This window comes from Pseudorca crassidens, chromosome 5 (genome assembly GCF_039906515.1).
Source record: "Pseudorca crassidens isolate mPseCra1 chromosome 5, mPseCra1.hap1, whole genome shotgun sequence".
Lineage (NCBI taxonomy): Eukaryota > Metazoa > Chordata > Mammalia > Artiodactyla > Delphinidae > Pseudorca > Pseudorca crassidens.
Window position 1 is genome coordinate 117,563,639 of NC_090300.1, and position 24,445 is coordinate 117,588,083.

A 24,445-nucleotide genomic window follows, 5' to 3' on the forward strand; every position below is an offset into this window, starting at 1 on the left:
GAATGTGAATTATCCAAATACAACAATGCTAGCATCCTTTCATTGTGAAGTTGGCTGTCTTACATCCCTTCACTGATGGTCAAAATAGTCCCTTTTGTGCTAAAAAGTCTTACATGTATTTAAAAAAGAAGTTTCTTGTATTTTGGGTGTGCCTGCTGACAAAGACTGTAAATTGACTTTTAAGTATGGTATTTTATAACAATCCAAATTAAATAAAGGTTTTCATCCTGTGTGTGTAACACACTCCATATTGAAACAATTATCCATTTTAATCTCTTAAATAACTTCAGCTTTGGCATATTCTTCATGTTTCTTCTAGTGCCACACACAGATGCATTAGAAACGACCCAGAAATGAAAAATAACACATTACACTGAAGAACTGTGTATGTGTATATATATCACATATGTATATATATATGTGTATGTGTGTATATATGTGTGTAATAGCACCATTCTTAGAGGAAAGGCCATGGCCTTGGAAATGGAATGTGGGATTAAATTCTAAATTTGATACATACTAGTTGTGGGAACTTTGGGAAGGTCCTTAATTTCAATGTCCTCTGAATTTCAATCTCCTTATCTGTTAAAATAATAATAAAATAAGTACCCTGGAAAGTTGTTGAGAAAATTAAATGAGTTAACGTTGTAAAATACTTAGCTGCAAAGTAGGTGCTCAATAAATTAGTTAACTGTAGTATTTTAGTAATCATTCATTTTTAATGCTTTCCATTTGTGTTAATAAAACATGTTTATTGAAGTGCCTCAATTCATTGGGATAAAAAGCACAACACTTTTTTCTTCGAACAACTGCCATGCCACCCTAACCACTGTGCTATATTGAACTTCCGTTTCCCTCTCTATAGCAGGTCCCTAAGTTAGATCTTGACCAGATCCTATATGATTTTTTTTGTTTGTTTGCTTTCTTTTAATTTAAGACCCGGTCCTGTTAATTTTAAAACCATAATCATGCATTACCAGATTTTTTTGCAGATTGCACATGCCTGTGGCCATGGTGGCATGGAGTAATGGGTGTGTTCTGTTTTTAATCACTTCCTTCCTCACTCTTCCCAGTGCATTCTCCCAAGCGCTAAGGCGAGGAAAAGGGCACATAAAAAGAGCAAAGTAGATGAGGATCCGATCTTCTCTTTGGTTAGCCCGACTGACTGTTCTGTCTCATCTTGCTCTCTGAGTATCACAAGAATGGTGAGGGAAGGGGGCTGGCACCAACTTCCTCCACTGATGAAGGACTCAGTCCTGGACAGCATCGATAGGCATTTGTAGTCCTTGAACAATTTAGCCACATCTTCAGATGGACTACCAGTGAGTGGCATTCATGCCATATCTCTCCTAGCCTCCCAAGCCATAGGGTCACCAGATTACACTAGATCCTAATGTCACTTACCCTCCAACACTAGTGCTCAGGTCGGCAGGCTTATTTGGAATCTATCCTCTTTACTTCTCAGGAGCACAGAATTTGATGAGGTGTTGTCATGACTCTTCCAAATGATATTCCCCTTATGTCATCTTTTTAACCTTGCTTAGAGAGCACTGGGACTGTTGAGCACATCACTAAGTAGTCCTCCAAGTGGAAATCACTATATGTATCCCTTTTTTCAGGCACTTTCCTAATTAGGAGTTAATCTCTTGGCATTCTCCAGCCTTGGGAATAGCTTATTTCCACAAACCTTGCTTTCCACTAATGTCCAAAAGCTCTCTACCTTCTCAGTCATCTTATATTCACTGTGTGTGATGGTGTTGGAGGGTAGGAGGACTGCTTTTCACTGATGTTCCCCAGATCTGTGGAGAGATGGTTGAAACCAGTTATTGGTAACTGTGAACTTAAATTGTAGGGTACTGCTTTATTTTGTCCTGAACTTTGGCACTTAACTTCCAGAGCATCAAGAAAAATACCTGTAAGCATTTTGTTAAACAGGTGGAATAATGGTAAAAGCAATATACTTGCAGATGGCTAATAATCTTTATAAGTAAGTAATTTGGAGAAAAACTGCTCTTGGCTCTTAGACCTTGTTAATAGACTAAAATCTAAAGGAAATTGTGTCATATGCTCAGTGCATAATTTTTTAATCCTATAAAATTCTACTCTCTATAGTCAAAATGAATGAGTCCATTTGCTTACAATGGTGGGAGTGGCAATGAAGGAAAGGGAAAGGAACATGTTTATATGTTTATGGAGCAGCCTGTTTCAGGACTGATGTCTGCTGTCTTTGGTCATAATAAGCTGTCAATAATATTCCATACACTTTAGGACAAATACATAGATGTCAATTTTGAAATAGGTATTACTTACCCCTGTTTTAACTGAACGTAATCCAAAAGATAAAACGTAAGGAGACTTATAGATAGATGAGTATATTTCTATTAAGCTTGAATCAAAAGGTAGCCCACCATGCTTCAAAGTACCTCTGGGGCTTCCCTGGTGGCGCAGTGGTTGAAAGTCCGCCTGCCGATGCAGGGGACACGGGTTCGTGCCCCGTTCCGGGAAGATCCCACATGCCACGGAGCGGCTGGGCCCGTGAGCCATGGCCGCTGAGCCTGCGCGTCCGGAGCCTGTGCTCCACAACAGGAGAGGCCACAACAGTGAGAGGCCCGCGTACCGCAAAAAAATTTTTAAAAAAGTACCTCTGGTTTTGAGGTAAATTTCTTACAACTCAGAATAAAACATACACATGCTCTGATTTACCGTTGTTTTTCCTGAACAAATTATCTCCACGGAAGCAAAGACTTGTGAATTTCTTGGTTAATTTATGCTTTTGTGTCCTAAGTAATGAGCTAAGCCATACCTGTTTATTCATTTTCCTGCAGACGGCAGCCGGTGAGCCCTCCTCCACCTCCACGGCCGATTTCCCCACCCCATACTTACGGCTACATTTCAGGACCCCTTGTCTCAGATATGGATACGGATGCGCCAGAAGAGGAAGAAGACGAAGCCGACATGGAAGTAGCCAAGATGCAGACCAGAAGGCTTTTGTTACGCGGGCTTGAGCAGACCCCTGCCTCCAGTGTTGGGGACCTGGAGAGCTCTGTCACTGGGTCCATGATCAATGGCTGGGGCTCAGCCTCAGAGGAGGACAACATTTCCAGCGGACGCTCCAGTGTTAGTTCTTCTGACGGCTCCTTTTTCACCGATGCCGATTTTGCCCAGGCAGTGGCAGCAGCAGCAGAGTACGCTGGTCTGAAAGTGGCACGGCGCCAAATGCAGGATGCTGCTGGTAAGTCGTCCGCTTTTCTCCAAGCTGGGAAAGAAAATTCGATGTGCATTTGTCAGTTGCTGATTGGAGATCCATAATCGTATGTTGCTGATTATGGAGATCCATAATCTTATGTCCTATATGAAATGCAACTATTATTACTCTTTTTTTTTTTTTGGCTGCCTAAGGAAACCAAGGTCCAAGATGATGATGTAGCTTGCTTATTCCCTTTTTCATAACAGGCTTTTTAAATCTTCTATTTTATTTTTATTTAATAAATCTTCTATTTTATTTTTATTTAATAAATCCTATGTAATGTGAGTGAAGCTACCTGAAAAGTCTTCATTTTTAAGATAGTCTTAGCAAATATATGTACAATTTCTTTTGGAATGTATATGGTCAATTAAATGAGGTTTGTGTTATATGGGTTTTTTTAAGATGTAAAAAGTCACCAAAATAAAATTCATTGAGGTAGTTCTCTCCTCCCATTTAATTAGAAAGTGTCTAGGAGAAATAGATAAATGTCCGGAGGGGACACTCAACCATTGGAAACTGGGCTGTTTCTCCTTAACCCCTATTCTCTTCATGCCCTCTCAATTAGAACACTCATTTAATTGAGAAGATATAAAGACGTTTGTACTATACACACATTTTCAAGCATAAGTATGTTTGACACTTAAAGTATACATTGTTAATCTAATAATTTGGAGAGCAAGTTAATCCAAACGCTTATGTATTTTTTCCATCTATTTTCCCTTTTCATTGCCAGTAGCCTGTTTTTAATTACTGTATATCCATTCTTATGTTTTAACCCATTTTTACTTATCTCCCACTCCCAACTCTGTTTAGAAAGTAAATAATATGAGAAAGAAAAAAATTTTAATTTAAATCATACATTTATCACATGATTTTCATTTCTGTATAATGGAATATGTACATATATACATTCATATACATGTTGAGTGTATATATATTTCTGGTAACCAAGAAAATATGAATAGAATAAAAATAATGTGGTCAAAAAGAGAGCTATTTCTGAGAAAGACCATCACAACAAATCAATAATTGCTATTTTGTTCTATTTTTCTTAGTTTAATAACTATCACATTGGTAGTTTTCCATGTTCTCTTCAGATATTGGATTGGTCATTATTTCTTATCAGTGTAGAATATATTCAGAGAAAATTTAACTCACATCATAAAGTTTTCTTTTCCTATATATTATTTATCAGAAATGTGTTGCAGGAAAAAAGAATGTCTAATATCTCTCAAACTATTATCATAGAATGCGTACTTATTTCAGCCAGCCCTATACTTTATGATATTCAACCAAATTTCCTTTTTCTCTCCTAGTTGCTTCTGGGTATAATAAAATAAGTATGCAAACATATCTATCGTTCCTAATAAATAAATAACATTTAACTTTATATATAGCTTTTGTTTCTCCTTATTTTTTAATCTTCTGTAAAAAAATAAATAAATAAGTGAAATTAAGCATCTCAAACTACTGCTTTCAGATTGCATTAAGCGTGTGTTTCAGTTCATTAAATCAACAAGACATAGAAATAATGTCGAAAATGCATCTGCGAACGACCTTATGCCTTAGGGTCTATGAGCAGTAGATGGCCTTACACAATAGAATGAGTAATGGGTTCAGTCTCAGCCCTAATTCTCTTTTCATGGATATGTAACTTTAATTGTAATAGTCTCCATCATAGCTAAAAAGAGTTTGGTTTAATATTTTATTGTACTGTAATTTAGTGGCTCTTCTGGTTTTCGTTCGGTTCATAATTATAATGAACTAAACAGGCATTGGACTCTGCTTATTAAAGTGTTCTTTTCAGGAAAGGGTGCTGCTTATCATATGACTTGAAGTTAATATGAATGAATAATCCAATCACATTGCTTCTCACTTGGCTGCATTAATGTCTTTTACTTAATATGCTTCCGTTAGCACATTTAAATGTGTTGATTTTACTAGATGTGGCTTCTTCTGTTTATAGCCAAAACACATATTGTCTAGGTCTCTCTGAGGTTTCTTGTAGTACAACAGAAAGTTCTGGATTTGAATCTCTGGAATTTCAAGGAACCAAAATAACAAAGGTCAAGTGTAGGGCCAATAGATCTCCACTGCCATTATGGATTAAATATTTTGTGCTGTTGTAATATGTCTCTGTAAGAAAAAGCCAGAGAATTGGAGAGCACCGCAGTGCACCATGTCTGATTAGCAGATTCATTTATCACCTGTGAATATTGTCCCTCTAAAATCAAATAACCGAAAACAACTACCTATACCATCACCAAAAAATATAAAAGTCTCTGGAGGGGGTCACTTTAAATATCCATAACCAGCAAATAAATATCTTGTGAGAGAAAAGGGGTGTGAGTAATTTTTGGCAGGTCTGAATACGTGAGCTAGCTTAATTCCAGGCCACCTTAAGAGAAAATATCTGAGAATGTATTAAGATACTAGGAATCTGTCTTCAAAGAATAGCACAAACATATTTAATTAAAATAAGGGATGTATTTTGTACCGTTCATTCTTAGAATATGAATTTCTTAAGGGCCCTGGCTATTCCTTTTGAGAAAGCAACAGACATTGGATATATTATGTAAAAATTTAATTAACATTTTTGCTTAATCATAACACTTTAGTGAAGGTAGATGCAACAGTCAAAATGCTTTTCTTTAATAAATAGGTATCAGAATAAAGGTACCATGGTTAAAAGAAAGAGCCTGCAAATGCTTTTAGGGTATTTTTTCCAGTGGATAGCTCAAGCAGAATAAGAAGAATCCTATTGTTTACTAGAATAGTTTATTTAAGCTTTTTTTTTTTAATTAGGGATGTTTATAGTTTTAGTGTTTTATTTTGATTATTAGTGTTAAATTAAATTAAACTTTATTGGTGAGTTTGGCTCTGATATTTTTCCTCAGGCCGCCGACATTTTCATGCATCCCAGTGTCCTAGACCCACAAGTCCTGTTTCCACAGACAGCAACATGAGTGCTGCGGTAGTACAGAAGGCTAGACCAGCCAAGAAACAAAAACACCAGCCAGGACATCTGCGCAGAGAAGCCTACACAGATGGTAAGTCCATTGAAATGTATGGAAACATCTATGAATCTCTCCTCTTTACCCTGGCTCTCCAGGACTTGAAAATGCATCCACTGACATTAGAAATTACATTAAAAATTCATTAAACAGTAAGCCTCATATTACTTATAGGAATGATTGACTTCCATATCTTGTCAGGCATCTCAAGTCCCTGAAGTTTTCTAGTAAGTAGGTTATTTCAGAAAGTAAAACAATGTATAATACTTTTAATATTCTTAAAAGGTTATTATATAGTCTTAAACAAATAGACATTATTGTAGTTGAAGTCATGGCATAGGGTTAACCTTCATCACATTCACCGATAACTCTTCTGAAATGTCCTCACGTTTTTTTCCTGGTGAATTTTGCATTCAAATAGAAGACAATAAGCTCATTTGAACATAAATTCTAACTATAGTGATGATATGAACAGTTAGTCTGTGCCCCAAAATGCAAATGAATCATCTTCTTTCATGCCTTCACATACAGTATCCATTCTCACTGAAGAAGTAAGGCTTGTATTCTCCAGGGAGCACAGGAGAATACCGCAAACATAGTGATGTTTTCTAGAGAAAGCCTTTAATGAAAGTGCCTCAGGTGGCCCGGCATTTATTAAACTGCCACCTTCTCGTTTTATAAAACAACCCCAAGGGCTTTGTTGGAAATTCACGTAAGATAAATTCTCTCAGACTCACCCATCTTGTCAAGTTTGCTGAACCTGCTAAAGGGTTGGGGGGAGAAGATTATCACAGGCGCTGTTCCCCAACCTGATAGAACCTTCATTACCAGTCAGCAATGTTTCGCAAAGGGCATCATTTTCCACTACCATATGAAAGACCAATGTTATAGATCCTTATCCAAGGTTACAAGGAAGGTTTTCTGAGGCACTTCTCTGATTCCTGCCACTTGACAGAAAAAATTTAATACAAAGCTCACAGCATGATGAGCACAAGTAATTTTGCAATGAGTGGCTGTCCATGCTATTATCTATACTTTATTCGGAGTATTTTCTCTCACTAGCATCTATCTGATATTAGACTACATTAAATACTGGCATGACACAGCGCACCTGGGCCTCCTGGATCCTGCCCAGGACTCTTCTGTCAGCGAAACTGAGCTGTCAGAATATTATCCGGTTTTGAAGGGTTATTATAGTGGCTTTGTGCATGTTTCCCTCTGTGAAGGGACAAACACTAGGTGTAAATCCCCAAACTGTATTGGCAGTTTTACATTTATGGGATCCCTATAATGGCATCTTACAAGTTTTATAGCTCTTCTATCAGTTTTTATTATCTAGAAGAGAGTGCTCCTAAGAGAAAACTGGTCAAACATCAAACCTTGATGTAAATACATCTAGGTTGAATACATCAGGGAAAAAACCTAGCCTAAAGGTTTGTGTAGCTCTTTCTACCTCTTATTTATACTTGTTTCAAGGGGCTTCTGGCATTGAGTGATGCTTTTTAAAATGCTTTAAAACTAACACGGTATTGTGAAGCAATTATACTCCAATAAAAAAAAATGCTTTAAATAATGTAAACATGCCAGTTAAAGGGCATAGTGTTGCAGTTACAAATTACACTGTGCTTGAAAATTGTGATCTATATTTATTGCCCCACGTTCTGTAGTACTTATTTCAGTGTGTTTAATAATTAAATATAAATTCTAACTAATCCCTGAATAACAGCTATTAAATTGAATGATGAAGCAACCAAGTTATTTTTTAAGTTAATTTCAGAAATACCAAAGAAATATGTTAAAATATTTGAAAGCGAAAAAGTTAATAAATATTATTTAAATTTCTAAATGTTCATTTCACAAGTGATTATGCAGAGTAGTCATAATATATACCACAATGTAGAAGCCAGTAATTATTTTCTCTAAGTCACAGAAATAGACAAAATTGAGATACAACTAAAGCTGTTTTTTAAATACTAGCTTTACCTTCCTTTTAGCATTTTGATAACCAACTGTCTTTTAGTTATGTTTACTGTACTAACAAGTCTTGAATATAATTCTGGATGCTTTCTGATTCGGTAACAAAAAAAATAACAAAGCTATGTGTTATTTTATACATTTCCATAATGCATATTGATGAACCATAATCACTTAAATGCAGATACTTCTTAATGCACCCAATAAAAGAAATGCACATACTCTTGATAGTACTGATTATAGCATGGAAACAAACATCATTTTATCAGAAATCACTTTCTCATTTTTTGAAAAAACTATTTACAGTTCATTCATGAAGAAACTCAATTGCAGATACAATTTGTACAGTTATTAAAGAAAGAGAGAGAGGAAAGGGAAAGAAAGAATTTAAAGAGCTGCCAGTTGTGAAAATGAGAATTAAATATATTAGTAAGACCTGGAGGTTCTTTCGTTTTTGCTTTTTATGATTAAAATACATCAACTGTGATGGATGAGTTTGATTATTTTCAATAGACTTCTTATGTGAGCTATTTTCAGCCTATGGTATGTCAGTCGAGTGTGCAGCATCTTTACTTTGTCAATTTTGTTCAAATTATCAGTTTCCTTTGCAGAATTTTTGTAAATTCTATAAGGAGAGATAAAGAGTGGCTGGGTCTCAAATGATAAAGAGTAATTTGTGATGATCCTTGTCAGTCAGCTCTGATTAGTTTTCTAGGGCTATCCTAAGAAAGTACCAGAAACTAGGTGACTTAAACAACAGAAATTTATTTCCTCACAGTTCTGGAGGCTAAAAGTCCAAGATCACGGTGTAGGCAGGGTTGGTTTCTTCTGAAGCCTCTCTTCTTGGCTTGTAGATGACCACCTTCTCCCTGTGTCTTCACTTGGTCTTCCCTCAGTGAATGTATGTGCCCTCTTCTTATAAGGACACCAGTCAGGTTAGATTAGGGCCTACCCTAAGGACCTCATTTTAATTTAGTTACCTCTTTAAAGACCCTGTCATCAAATACAAGTCACATTCTGAGGCACTGGGAATGAGGACTTCAACATGTGAATTTCGGAGGGGACACAATTCAGCCCGTAACAGCCCACAAGCCCCTAATCCATGGCACTGTGCCATACCTTTTTTGCAGGTAAATTCTGGGTCTCATAAACACTCAGGGAGTACTCATTGCAAAGCAGAAGGCTGCATGCTATTGACACACTGACAGGCAGAATCCAACTCTTTATTTATTTCATATTTGCCGCTTCCAAGTTTAACCCAGATGAAGGGTAGTATTAAAATATATGAATATTTATCAGTCAGACTTTTATCGAGTTAAAGCCAAGCATAAGTGCATTTCTAGGACCTTCTAATTGATTCTTTCCACTGCTTTTCAACCCCTTCTGAAGCATTTACATACTTGATTTAAAAACCAAATCTACATTATTTCTCCAGCTCTACTTTTCATAAATTATAAATTCACCACCCTCTTTGGAATGATGCTGTTTTGACTTGATATATCATTAATTACAAGGTCTGGGAATTTAAGTAGTTAAGTAAATAGAGTGCTGGATCTCCATAGTGAGTTAACGCCGGCAGAATTGTCTCCATGTGTATGTTCTTACGTATTACTTTACATGCATTATATTGGTATTTAGACAGTCTTGTATAAAGAATGGTGTTTATATGATTGTATAAAGGAAGAGTCTATACATATATATGAGTTCCATAATCCCATTTGTTAAACCCAATTTTAGCTATTAGGGGTATGAACTGGATGAAAGTACTATTTATCACTTTATGAAATATAGAATTGTTTATACTATGATAATCCCTGATTTGACTCAGGGATTTTACAATACCTAAAAAAGAATTTATTTGGTAATCTGTTTATATTAAGAAATTATGCCCACCAGCATTCCCCTCTGTCACTTATATACAGTGGCAATTATATGCAGGAAGTTAGAACTCTTAGAAATATCATTGGATTCTCTTCTCTTTTTCTACCTGTATTATAGATACAGGTGTATCTATATACCTATATAGAGCATCCAGTAATAGATTTTGTCTCAAGAGTTATAGATTCCCAAGGCTTTGTATGATCTTATGATAGTGATAATCATCAGCTTTGCGATCCAATAAGCACAGACATTTTACGATTTGATGATAGTGGCAGTCATCAGCTTCCTGATAAACCGTGTTTGCAATCAGTTTGAGTTTGTAGCAAGCAGATAGTGCAGAAATGAGCCTGCAGTCACTCATTCGCTCTGCTTCCAGGTATGTTCTGAATTAGGCTTTTCTCCTCGCATTGTCAGTCCCAGGCCAAGTCTGAACTTAGAACAGCTCAGCCTTGGGCCTCTTGGCTTTAAGCCACTCACTACAATCTGTCTTCTAACTCTTTGGTTGTTTTTAATAAACAAGCAGCAGATGAGGGAGAATATCATGATAGTACTTTTTTTTTAAGTGTTGTTTTAAAACAAATTGTTAAAGTCGTAAAGGAGGAAAATCAACACTAGTGACAACGGCAATTTATGTTGTAAGACAAAAAAATCTTTTGATTTTCCCAGATTCTTGGGAAAATTAATGCTATGGACTGTACTTTGGCCCCCATTTTATTTTTATTATTATTTAAAAAATTTTTTTGTGGTACGCGGCCCTCTGACTGCTGTGGCCTCTCCCATTGCGGGGCACAGGCTCTGGACGCGCAGGCTCAGCGGCCATGGCTCACGGGCCCAGCCGCTCCGTGGCACCTGGGATCTTCCCGGACCGGGGCACGAACCCGTGTCCCCTGCATCGGCAGGCAGACTCTCAACCACTGTGCCACCAGGGAAGCCCATGGCCCCCATTTTAGATAAAAAGTATTGAGGCCGTTTACATGAAAAGGAGAACATGGTGAGCTGTGAGAACTAACAACAACAACAAAATGCAAGTTACAGTCTGACCACTTTTAATAATGGAGTCCTAAGTAAAACAGCTGGTAGTAAGATGGTACCTCAAGCTTTCTGCTTTCAAAAACCAATACAACAAATTCTAATGCCTTAGTTATATAGCACATAAGGTCAAAAGAAAATTAGTTTTTAAAAATTCGTATCTACTTAAGGAACAAAAGAAAAGGATTAATTATTTTTTAAAAAAATAAAATAATGAGAAATACTAGATTAAAACTGTTGCTTCCTAGAACCCTTAATTTGCTATTATATTAAGAACTTTCAAGGCACAATTTTAATATTCAAGAGTTTATTATGCTGGTATATGTAAATGATAGTCAGTGGACCATTGCTAATAATAGTAAAATATCTGGAAATAACCTAAATATTCCTCTGTAGGGATTGATATGAATAATGATATATTCATAAAACAGAACATTATACAAACTTTTCATAAAAAGAGGTAATTATATGTACACATATGAAAATGTATACAACTACACAGGTGAAAAAAGTGCAATCCCTTTTACGTTACTAAGAAAGAAAGACTGTATACAACTACACAGGTGAAAAAAGTGCAATCCCTTTTACGTTACTAAGAAAGCAGACAGCCACTCTACACAATCCCAGATGTGGCCATTTTACATAGTTCCTAATGTGAATGGTGTTCCCTGGAGTTTTGCAACTTGGCAGCCCTGCTTTAGATGCATAAATAATTTCTGGAATGATCTATAAAAACCTATTCAAACTGATTACCTCTGCACCAATACTGAGGATTGGAAATGAAGGTAGGGAGGTATAAAGGATTGTATTTCCTAGTCTTTATGTACTTTTGAATTTTTACCATGTGAGTGTATATTTTTTGTGGAAAATCTTAATGTTAAGTTTGTAATAACTAAGCATTTAATACATGTTCTGTACATGTTTTAGTTGACTTATTCTATCACACAGACATTTCTCTGCAAATATGGAAACATTACCATTTCTAAAGTCATGACGAAAAAAACTATGTTGATAATTCCCAAATCTCTGTGTCTCTGGTTTTGACCTCCCTTGAAATTCAGATTTTATGTACAACGACCTGCTGGACATCTCTATCTGGATACTTCAAAAGCTCCTCCTATTTACTTTTCTAGAATGGAACTCACGTTCTTCCCTTACAAACCATCTCTTCCTCACCCCTATATTCCTCATCTTCAGAGATGTTTCTCTCATTCCTCTAGTCAACTATGGCAAAAATCCTGAAAGTTATCTAATGGATAGTCTTCCCCTATTATATTCAATTGATCATTAAATAATACTGATTTTTTCTTCCTTTTCCTTTCTCAAACATATCTACTCTCCATCTGAACAGGCAACAATACAATTCTATCTCCTATCATTACTTACTGAGCTATTAAAATAACTTCTTGGCCTCCTGGATTCAAGACTTTCCTTTTAATCCATCCTCCAGACTACACCAGAACAGCCTAAAACTGGAAGCTATTCATAGTCTTCTATTAACTTTCCAGCTATTACTAGGTTATTTACTTCTTTTCCCTGGAGTATGTACATAGGAGTCATTTTTAAAAAATAACACCACTTAAAGGAAATGAATTTTCTAGAAATCAAATTTTATGCCTAATTTTATCTTTAAGTATGTCTATAATAGAAGTTGAATTATATATAATATCCAATTATGTGTAATATATTAATATATAATTATAGATATAGATTAAATTATATTTATACTAGTGATCATCTTGTTTAAAATCTGTGGGTGCATATACAAAGTGGAGAGATCCCATCAGTGAATGGTAGATTGTGAACATCCGATAGAATGAAATAGTAGTATAAACAACACTGAACCAAAAATTAAGAATTTGGGGGCATTAGTCCTGGTTCTGATCATATTTACCTTTAAGATTAGAAAATAACTTAAGATCTGTGTGTTTGAGTTTCCCTATCTACAAAATGAGAAAGGATTCAGGGTGGATTAGGGATGGCAAATAGGTCTCAACTCAAGTGCCAGCCTCAGTCAATTTGAAGTGATTGCCTCAAGCGTAAGGGTATCCATCTGGAATCAGCAACATTACGCTGAAATCAATTGGGAAAATCTGCCGTGGTTGCAGTAGAGAAAGTTATGGCATACATACCCACCATGGTAGCCATCCCAAGACCAGATAACCTCTAAGTCCCAGCTCTATGATTCAATATTCCTGTGCTAGATAAAAATGAGAGTACATTAAAATTGTTGGTCATCTTATTCCTTGGTTGCCTTCAGTTGTTCCAGTTCATTTAAGATATATTATCTCACAGTTGAATGTGACTCTAATGGCAATGCTAATGTTGACAACTTTATAAGTGGCAAACTTTTACAGTATTTTAAATATTTCTTTTTAGATCTTCCACCTCCTCCTGTGCCACCTCCTGCTATAAAGTCACCCACTGCCCAATCCAAGGCACAGCTGGAGGTACGACCTGTAATGGTGCCAAAACTCCCTTCCATAGAAACGAGAACAGACAGATCATCAGAGAGAAAAGGAGGCAGTTACAAGGGGAGAGAAGTATTGGATGGAAGACAAGTTGCTGAAATGCGACCAAATCCAGGTGACCCCAGAGAAGCACAGGAACAGCAAAATGATGGGAAAGGACGAGGAAACAAGGCAGCAAAACGAGACCTTCCACCAGCAAAGACTCATCTCATCCAAGGTACTGATTTAGTCAAGCAGCCAATAAATATAGATTGAACATGTTTGCATGGTACTCTGCTAGGTTCTTTAGGATCCTGTGCAAAGGGTGAGATTTAGAAATTTGCTCTCTGTTGGAGGAGACAGGCATGCTCCCAGATAATTTGAATACAGTTAATTCTAATACATGACATATGCAAGTCTTCCTTGGAGAGGTGCCAACTGAGTTGAATTTTAAAGGAAAGCATGATTTCCACAAGTTAAACAGGGAGAAGGGGATATCTGGCAAAGGAAATTAGTGGTGAAAAAATATGAAAGTGGGAAAATGAATGTTTGATGAATACTTATTTACAGTTTGGTTGGAGAATTAGATACTTGGGGACAGGGACAAATGGTAAAAGATACAGCTAGAAAGGTGGTTTAGCCTGACTGGGAAGGCAGGGAATACTATTCTGAAGAGTCTGGGATTTATGATATGGGCAGTGATGAGCCAGCCAAAAATCTGATCAAGAAATTACATAATCAGATTTGTGTTTTAAAAAAATAAGTGACAGCACTCTACAGTGAAGGAAGAGTCGGGAATTGGGTAGCTGAAAGTATCAGAACATTGCAAAATAATCTAGGTATAAAATATGAAAGCACTGAATTAAAACAGTTATGCAAATTTGAAGGAGAAACAAGCTACATAGGCATTTCAGAGGTAGACCTTATAGGACTTGGTGACTAATTGAATGTAAAAAAGTAAAATGAACTAATGAAGTAAAAGAAAAGTTACTCAGATGTTAACTAGATGGCTCTCTATGACTAGTGGAACATAATTGTATTAACCAATGTAAAGAAGAATGGGGAAAAGGAAAAAAGTCTTGTGGAAAATAACTTCAGTTATGAATGGATTAAGGTACTGACAAGAACACAAATATGAAGAAAATCAATAAGAACTTAGAGAACTAAGTTTAAAGATCAGGAGAAAGGTTGTAGGTAGAGAGTGGATTTTAGAACCAGCAACACAGAGGTGAAAATTGTTTGAATTACAAAAGCTAAATTATCTTGCAGTGAGTGATACGGTAGATAATGTTTAACAATCAGTTCTCTGGAAAGAAAACAAAACAAACCTCCAGTTTGTAGCCATTTGCTTACTTCTGTTGTGCAATTACTCCCAAAATGGCTAGTTTCAAGCTACTACTATGAAATCAGTGTATGTGGAGTTGGGAGGAGACGAGTACAGTGAGCTCTTATGAGAACAAGTGAGCTCTCTCCAACACACCACAGTCAGAGATGATTGTATTTAAAGGTTACCCATGGGGAGAGGGAAAGGGGGAGGGGCGGGATAGGAATGGGGAATAAAGAGGTACAGACTACTATGTATAAAATAAATAAGCTACAAGAATATATTGTACAGCACAGAGAATATAGCCATTACTTTAAATAGAGCCTAATGTATAAAAATATTGAATCACTCCGTTGTGCACCTGAAACTAATATAATGTTATAAATCAACTACACTTCAATAAAAATACATACATACATACATACTTACATGTTCGGCAGAGGGACATTCTATATAGAAACTGAGGTGGATCTACCCAGTGATATAAAATAATCAAGCTATCCAAGCTAGAAATAATAGTATCCTAGAAAGAATGGAGATAGATATTTTAAGATAGGAAGGACTATAAAATGCCACAGAAGTGAAAGGTGGGTGTGAATGGGGGTGAGGGTGAGAGAATGGGTGGAGGACACACAGATTTTACAAAATGTTTTTTGTGGGTTGTATTTAAAAGAACTGTTTTTAGTGGAGTAGTCAGAATAGAATCCTGCCTGTAGGGGGCTGGAAAGTGAATGGAAGTTGTGGAAAGGGGTGATGAGTATGGGCTCTTTGCAGAAGGTTGGGAAGGAGAAGAGAGGTCGAGGTAGGGTTTGACAGGAAGGCAGAATCTGTGAAAATGTTTTAGGATAGTGTATTTGAACATTATTATAGAATAAGGAGAAGAAACTATTTAGGCAGAAGAGATACAAGAAAAGGAAGGTGATTGATGAAGGAATCAGGAAAGAATGATGGGGAAATGAATCTTAGAAGGCTGTAAGTGCACTTTAACTACAACTGTATTTTCAAAGCTGTACTTTAGTAAGATTAGACATCAATCTATTGTTCTATTTACTACGGGCATCTGGTCATTAGCAACTTCCTTTCAATATGGAAGACAGTTTCACTTTGTTCTGTGACAGAAGCCTGAATCCCTCATCCAGGCATGGACTCAGCCGTGAAATGATGGTAACACTGTGCATTCCTATGTGACCGCAGAGTACTTGGTGACATCACCACAATCTGAAGTTTGAAAAACTTTGCTTGTTTTTGTCAGTTAAGCCAAAGGTGATCTGAACTTTTAACTTTGTGTGATTATACTCCAAGTAGTGATTCATAAATTATGAAATTTATGTCTGGCTGAAAGTGCAGACCAATTTGCTGCTCATAGGCAACCTTCCTCCAAAGTAAGCTCAATTCTTCAGGAGAAAATTTTACAACTCGGAAAGATCTTGGTGTATGCGTAATTAGAACAAAGAGATGAAATTATGTGTCTTTTAATTATCATTTCTGTACATTGCTATAATTTTAACCTTCATAATTCAATTTACATTATTTATAATAAAAGAGGCTCCCTGATTTACATGTGTAACAAATGGTTATTTTTAATTAAGGAGAGTGGTCTTCTAGACTTCAGGGTCTGATATTTTTGCTGATATTTACCTCAGTTAGTTCAATTTATTTCTACATATATCAAACATCTACTGTGTTATTAAGCATTGTACTAGTTCTGAGATTTTTGCTGAAACATGAACCTTGACCTCAAGGAGCTTATAGTCAGAGAGGGAGACAGGTATCTATAGATTCACAGGTATACTCATATTTTTTTTTTAACATCCTTATTGGAGTATAATTGCTTTACAATGTTGTGTTAGTTTCTGCTGTATAACAAAGTGAATCAGCTATACGTATACATATATCCCAATATCTCCTCCCTCTTGCGTCTCCCTCCCACCCTCCCTATCCCACCCTTCTAGGTGGACACGGAGCACTGAGCTGATCTCCCTGTATTATGCGGCTGCTTCCCACTAGCTATCTATTTTACGTTTGGTAGTGCATATATGGGCATGCCACTCTCTCACTTCATCCCAGCTTACCCTTCCCCCTCCCTGTGTCCTCAAGTCCATTCTCTGCATCTGCGTCTTTATTCCTGTCCTGCCCCTACGTTCTTCAAAACCACTTTTTTTTTTTAGATTCCATATATATGTGTTAGCATACAGTGTTTGTTTTTCTCTTTCTGACTTACTTCACTCTGTATGACAGTCTCTAGGTCCATCCACCTCACTACAAATAACTCAATTTCATTTCTTTTTATGGCTGAGTAATATTCCATTGTATATATTTGCCAGGTCTTCTTTATTCAGTCATCTGTCTATGGACACTTAGGTGCTTCCATGTCCTGGCTATTGTAAATAGAGCTGCAATGAACATTGTGGTACATGACTCTTTTTGAATTATGGTTTTCTCAGGCTATATGCCCAGTTAATGTTTATGATGCTCTGATACTTGAGAGTCCAGAGAAGAGAAAATTAGCCCAGTCTTGTGGGAGATGGAATATAAAGAAAGACTTCTTGATCTTTCCTGGTGGAAATGACCCATAAGCTGAGTGTCCAGGATGGGTGGAATTTAGCTTAAGTAAGAAGAGTGGATAGATTGTTCTGGAAGAGAAAGTCAGCATGAAAGGTTGAGGTACATTGAAGAGGCTGTAAGAAATTCAGTATTACTAGACATTAAACATGGTAAAGTGGTAAAAATGAAGCTCTTGCAGTAAACGTAAGCTTAAATCAGAGAGAGCCTGTAGTTACTATAAAAGGAAGGTGCCTGAGTAAGCCAGTTTAGAGGGAAATAACTTAAGAAGCAGAGACCTGTTAGAAGATATTTTCAACCCCCAGAAGAGATGTAGAGAATATAAACCAAGCTGTGGGAGCAGGGATGAGTGAGTGGGAAAATTCAGGAAACTTCTTAGAGTTAAAATCATCCTTACATGTTATATAGTTGAATGTGTGGAAAAGATACATTTTAAGGGTTATGGGAAGGTTTGTTGGAAGGGAGGGAAGATCCTGAAATAATTCCAGTTTTCTGTCTTAGGTATCTTAATGATGAGTGATGTCATTGGCTACATTAGGGAATACAGAGAGGGAAGAAATCTCAGAGAAGTGGACATGATGAAGTCAATGTTCAACATGTGGAGTTTGAGGGACCCTCAAGAGGGAAGTGTTCAACCAGGCAGAGTTCAGGAAATATAAATTAATAACTCATCATGATGAGTTAAAAGTTAAGCCACTCATTCATTCAATCAGCATACTTACTGATGGCCTATTCTATGTCAAACTGAGAGTGTATCAGTACACAAAGCAGAGAAAAATATCTGCCCTCATGGCAGCTGTATTCTAGAAAAGTTTACAATATGAGAGAATGGATGAAATCACCCAGGATGAGTGGAGAAAAAGGTTTTTCTGTACACACACACACGTGTGCACGTGTGCACGCTGGACCAAAAGCAGAAACCTGCAGGAAGGGCATCAACATAAGGGCATCTGCACAAGAAGAACCCACAGAAGATTGGCCAGGAAGGAAGGAGGGATATAGGAGCTAAGAGAGTAGTCATGTTTAAATTGATAGTGGTTTTCAGATGAAGGGCAGTGAGAAGTCCAGAGACGTAAGGGCTGAAACATGATTAGCATTATCAAAGTCAACAGTGAATTTTCTCAGTTTCCTTGTAGTAATGTGGGCATAAGTAGATTTCAGTGGGATACAAAGTGAATGGGAGTTGTGACGACCAATATTGAGTCCAGGTTGCTTTTCAAGAAGCTTTGCTAAGCAATCAGTAGATAAAGTATTGATTTATGTAGAGCACAGACTTAGGGGAAAGCTTTTAGCAAATGAGATATTTTGTCATAATGTAGTTTGTCAAAAACTAAATTCAGTAGAGGAAGGTGGATGAAACAGGGACTGAAGACGAAGGTCACAGAGGACCAAGTGCCGTGAAGCTAGGGTGCAGGTGTAGTGGTCCACATGGACTGTGAAACCCCAGAGAGTCAGAAGTCTGCGTCAGGAACTAAAGTTGTGATGAATAGAACAGGAAAAAGGTATCATCAGGGTGGACTACACAGGCTACGTAACTCGACTGCTTGGCCCTCACAAGAGGAGGATGTTTTTTGTGGAGGAGCAGTGATTTAGAGCTGGTGTTAGTGAGCTAAAGGCAAACCTTCCTCCTTCCACTGCAGGGAACTGCAGTGGAAACTTTAGGGGAAATCAGATTTCATTCAGGTAATGTGGGCCGTAGAGGAAGCTTTTAGAGGAGGAAAACAAAAGGGCATGAGGAAGAGGTTTTGTTTTGCTTTTTTTTTATGTGTTTGGTGTCCAAAGGGTAGAATGGATAGGCTTTGGAGAGAAGCGAGCAGTCGGAAGATGCATCAATAGATGCAGCACCAAATTTAAAGCAGTATGGAGCTAGAAATTCAGGAGACAGTACTAAGCTGGAGTGGCTTGTTTGTTTATTTATTTATTTATTGGCTGCATTGGGTCTTGTTGCTGCATGCAGGCTTTCCCTCTAGGCGAGCAGGGGCTAGTCTTCATTGCGGTGCACAAGCTTCTCATTGCAGTGGCTTCTCTTGCTGCGGAGCACAGGCTCTAGGCACGTGGGCTTCAGTAGTTGTGGCACTCGGGCTCAGTAGTTGTGGTTCACGGGCTCTAGAGCACAGGCTCAGTAGTTGTGGCGCACAGGCTTAGTTGCTCCGCGGCATGTGGGATCTTCCCGAACGAGGGATTGAACCCGTGTCCCCTGCATTGGCAGGCGGATTCTTAACCACTGCGCTACCAGAGAGGTCCCCTGGAGTGGCTTGTTTTTTGAAGCTAGCAATGATGTCAGGCTTTTGAGAATCAGGGTTTCACAATTTAAAATATGATATTGAAATGGTAATTGGCATCTAGGAAGTGAATCCGGGCTTGGCTCTGTTTTGGTGATTCGAGAAGACTGGGCTTTTTTTCTATCAATGCCTTATAATTCCTTCATAATTTACATAGGGACATATTAGAATGTCTCACATTGTTTTCACATCAACACTAGCAGCTCCTCTGAGTGTAGATACTATTATCACTTTTTTAGAAAAGTTGAAACTAAAGCCTAAAATAATGGGAGATCACATGGTTAAGGATAGAACTGGAAGCCATGTCTGACTCCAGGTTTGGGTTCCCTCTTTTAAGGATGTTGATCTCAACTGAATTTGAGGTAGACAAGAGCTTATGAGTAGAGTCAACAAAAATCCCAACCACTACTAGGAAAACAGCAAGGTTGTTATTTTCAAAAGACATTGCTGCCTTGTTCATTACTGTTATAAAACGTCCTCATTTATTCCTCAGAAACACTGATGTTTCCCCATTCAGAATTACAGACACAAGTGACACATTATACAATGAAATGTACAGTGGTGTTCATACGCACTTATTATATTTCATTACACAGAGGATATTCTACCTTACTGTAGACCTACTTTTCCGACATCAAATAATCCCAGAGATCCTAGTTCTTCAAGCTCAATGTCATCAAGAGGATCAGGAAGCAGACAAAGAGAACAAGCAAATGTAGGTCGAAGAAATATTGCAGAAATGCAAGTTCTTGGAGGATATGAAAGAGAAGATAATAATGAAGAATTAGAGGTATCTATAATTTTTTTCAAGTTTCCCAACATTAGACTAGTTTTTATATCAGTCTCAAAGTTAAAAACATCATCAGTCTACAGAAATGTTACTGTTTCATCACAAACCCTGTCACTGATGCCAGCAACTGAAATTCTGAGACTTTAATGATTTTTTTGAAATGTGTTCCAAAGTTTTAAATGGTAATATCAGCTTGTTTTTAGGTCTTAGTGTTCATATTTATCTGTAGCTATTCACATAGGAAATATATATGGCAAAAATGTTGTTAGGATATAAGAACTGTTGATCTAGATAATTATGATTCATAATATTACAGTAGGTTATAAAAACCCAATAAAGTGACAGAGTTATCAGGTGTGAGTGCGGGTGTTTTGCCTGCGTTACCTGCCACCCTAGTGATCACTGGAGTTAATCAGGATGACCTGGCCAACTCGTTCATCTTCAGTCTTTTGAAAATGGGAAACTGATACTTGACACTGACCTTCCCAATCTTCTTGAGTCAAAGATACACTCCTTTGTTGGAATCTATAGGTAGTGTTTTAAGATAGAGTTGGCAGTAAATCACATCATATTATAAAATCATCTCCTGTTTTTAAGATTGCGTTTTCATCATTTAATAAAAAAACAAGCTGGGGACAAATTTATCTTACAAATATATTTAATCTCAAGCAGATTGTTTAAGTTGAGTGTTAAACTTTTTATAATAGAAGATGAAAAATTATAATTAATTATGTCAAATTGAATTTTCTATAATGCCCAATATATCAAAATTTTGATTTTGAGGTTTGGAATAAGAAGGCTTTCCTGGGCTTCCCTGGTGGCACAGTGGTTGAGAGTCCGCCTGCCAATGCAGGGGACACGGGTTCGTGCCCCGGTCTGGGAAAGATCCCACATGCCGCGGAGCGGCTGGGCCCGTGAGCCATGGCTGCTGAGCCCGTGCGTCCGGAGCCTGTGCTCCACAACCGGAGAGGCCACAACAGTGAGAGGCCCGCGTACCGCAAAAAAAAAAAAAAAGCCTTTCCTTTTGCAAATGCTGTTAGAAAAGTTATTTTTTAGGTTTTTGATTGTTTTTCTTTAGAAGAGCCCTTTTGGGGGAAAAAAGTCATCATAGACAGCCTACTACTTAAAACCAATAAAAATTGAGCTATAATGTTGAGTTGAGGCTGGAGGAGTAAAGAACTTGGCCTCTTCCTTCTCCTCTCACCCTGTGCCACACCTGCCAACACCCAGACACTGTGTGGAACACAGTTTAGTACTTGTTAGAGAGCTATTAGATTTGCTATCAAAACCAGCTAAAATTGACAAATTAATATGTTGCCATGAGCACTTTCTAGTGTAGCTAGTGAATGAATGAAGAAACACAAATTATAAGAATAAAAGCATATAATTAAATATGAAATAGGACAATACTCTAAGATTTATTTTAAAATTTAACAAGAACTGATCTCTTACAGGAAACTGAAAGCTGAAGACAACCAGAGAGGCTTGTGAGATCTAATGTGAAAGTTATCACTCAAGATGCCTCGTGTCTGATGACATATGACGCCAGATAAAATGTTCAGTGCAATCAGAGTGTACAAATTGTCGTTTTTATTCCTCTTATTGGAATACCATTTTTTTTAAAAGTTTATTGGGGTTTTATTGTTGTTGTTTGATCCCTATCCTTACGAAGAACCTCCCTATTCCCCTCACTGTTGGAACAAATCATTACACCTTGCTTCCAGCAAGGGAAGTATTTGACTTCTTGCTTCAGTCATCAGCCAGCAGGAGAGAACAAAACAGTTCTTTTGCATTTTGCCCCTGAGATGTGGCATTGCACTGCTTATATACCAAGCCAATTTACAGCAAAATATTGATCAAAGATACAAAGTTGACTAATCAACCTCATGTCAAGGGCTCTCAAGATATAATCTTTCTATAACCAACTGCTAATGCAAACTAAAACATAACTTCATTTTAACATGATTTTAAAATCAGTCTTTCATACCACCCTCTGCTGGGAGAAAAAAAAAAATACGTAGCAAATGCAGAACAACCACAAACAATTTGAATGGGGTAGAAACATTGTAAATATATACTCTTTGCAACCCCTGGTGGTACTTTACTTTGTCTTCATTTCAATCATTGAAGTATATTCTTATTGGAAATGTACTTTTGGATAAGTAGGGGTAAGCCAGTTGGATATCTGGTTGTCAAGTCATTGTCATAAGTCAGCCTAGCAAAAACCTTGTTCTATTTTTCAATCAAAAAGCAATTATAAATGCATATTACAAACAAATGGATGTTTTTAATGACCAATTGAATAAGGACATCCCTATCTTAACTGGCCTAAATTTCTTCTGGTAGTGTCAGTTCAAATTTCAGAAGTGCCACTTAAGGAAGTTTGATTTTTGTTTTTGTAATGCACTGTTTTTAATCTTTTTTTTTTTTTTTTTGGTTTTAAAAGCACAATCACTAAACTTTATTTGTAAACCATTGTAACTATTAACCTTTTTTGTCTTATTGAAAAAAAATGTTGAGAAGCGTTTTTAACCTGTTTTGTTAATGCTCTATGTTTGTATTTGGAATATTTGAATGATGACAGATGGTGAAGTAACGTGCATACTTTATTGTGGGCCATGTACGCAATGGTTCTTACTTTTCCCGGACTTAAAGAAAAAAAGGTTTAAGTTTGTTGTGGCCAATGGTGAAACTTACAAGATTTCCTTATAAGCTCAAATAGAGGCATTACTTGCTTTGAATTGCCAAATGATGCCCTCTGACTGTAGATTTTTATGATCCTTTTTTTGTCATTATATAAATTTCATTGACTTTATAATTGGTGCTATTGAAGAAAAAAAATGTACATTTATTCAAATATAGGTATCAGGCCTGACCCCACTGGAAAACAAAGCCAAACAAAACTGAACCACAAAAAAAAAAAGGTGGTGTTCACCAAAAACTAAATGTGTTCATTTAGATAATTTGAAATTTACATAGAAAAGGTGTGCAGTACTAAGGGAACAATCCATGTGATTAATGTTTTCATTATGTTCATGTAAGAAGCCTCTTATTTTTAGCCATAATTTTGCATACTGAAAATCCAATAATCAGAAAAGTAATTTTGTCACATTATTTATTAAAAATGTTCTCAAATACATCATTCTTTCTTGTGTTGATTTCTTTTTTTTTGCATTGTGTTATCAAATGTATTCCATTTAGTCACAGAGTTGTGCTGTCTTAACATGTCACCACTGTATTATCAAATGCGTAAAAATTCTCTTTTATGAACAGCCAGGTTTTACTTGTAAGGAAAAATTCTCATTTTACTTTTCTGAAATTAAAGATATAAGATGAATCATAAACTAAAAGTCGTTTAATCAGAGAGTAACTGTCAATATTAAAAATGTACTAAAATGTTTATGTGTATGAATCTGAATTTCAGTTAACCTATTTCTGAAATAGTCAGAATTCAACTACGATAAATCTGACTTGTAAAGTTTGGACTACTTATGTTTTGTCAGCAAGAAAATTATGTAAATCCAAAAGGTTTATCAGTAATTATCTGCTTTCTGGTTACAAATATATGTGAAATTTTGACAATACAATACCTATCATATACCAGGTTGCATACTATTGTTCATTAGATTAAAGTTAGCATATTCAGTTATTCAACTTTGGATGAATGAAGTGGGCATCATGTCTTGGAAGTTCCAAGGGCAATAGAATTTAGTGAAAGTTTTTTTCCTATGACATATACATTGCTAAATTTTGTGTTGATCATACTTTGAAAATATGGAAAAAATTTGAAAAAATGGGGGTGATCATTTGAAATTTAATTTTGCAAAAATGAAGTAACCACCAGCATCTACCTAGAGATGAACAGGTCCATAGGTCAAGAAGTCAGTTTCCA

The 24,445-nt window shown here is 36.7% G+C and overlaps 1 protein-coding gene across 6 annotated transcripts in view; it reads left to right on the forward strand.

The window, feature by feature from the left end:
- ROBO1 (roundabout guidance receptor 1) overlaps positions 1-23,695 on the forward strand; it is a 404,318-nt gene extending 380,623 nt beyond the window's left edge. For all 6 annotated transcript variants that reach the window (XM_067739205.1, XM_067739201.1, XM_067739202.1 and 3 more), the window contains 5 exons: positions 2,826-3,232; positions 6,145-6,297; positions 13,525-13,833; positions 20,360-20,553; positions 22,008-23,695. In XM_067739205.1, the coding sequence (XP_067595306.1) occupies positions 2,826-3,232; positions 6,145-6,297; positions 13,525-13,833; positions 20,360-20,553; positions 22,008-22,022 (1,078 nt within the window). In that variant the 3' untranslated portion in view covers positions 22,023-23,695. The remainder of the gene's footprint in view (positions 1-2,825; positions 3,233-6,144; positions 6,298-13,524; positions 13,834-20,359; positions 20,554-22,007) is intronic.
- Positions 23,696-24,445: the final 750 nt, after the last annotated feature.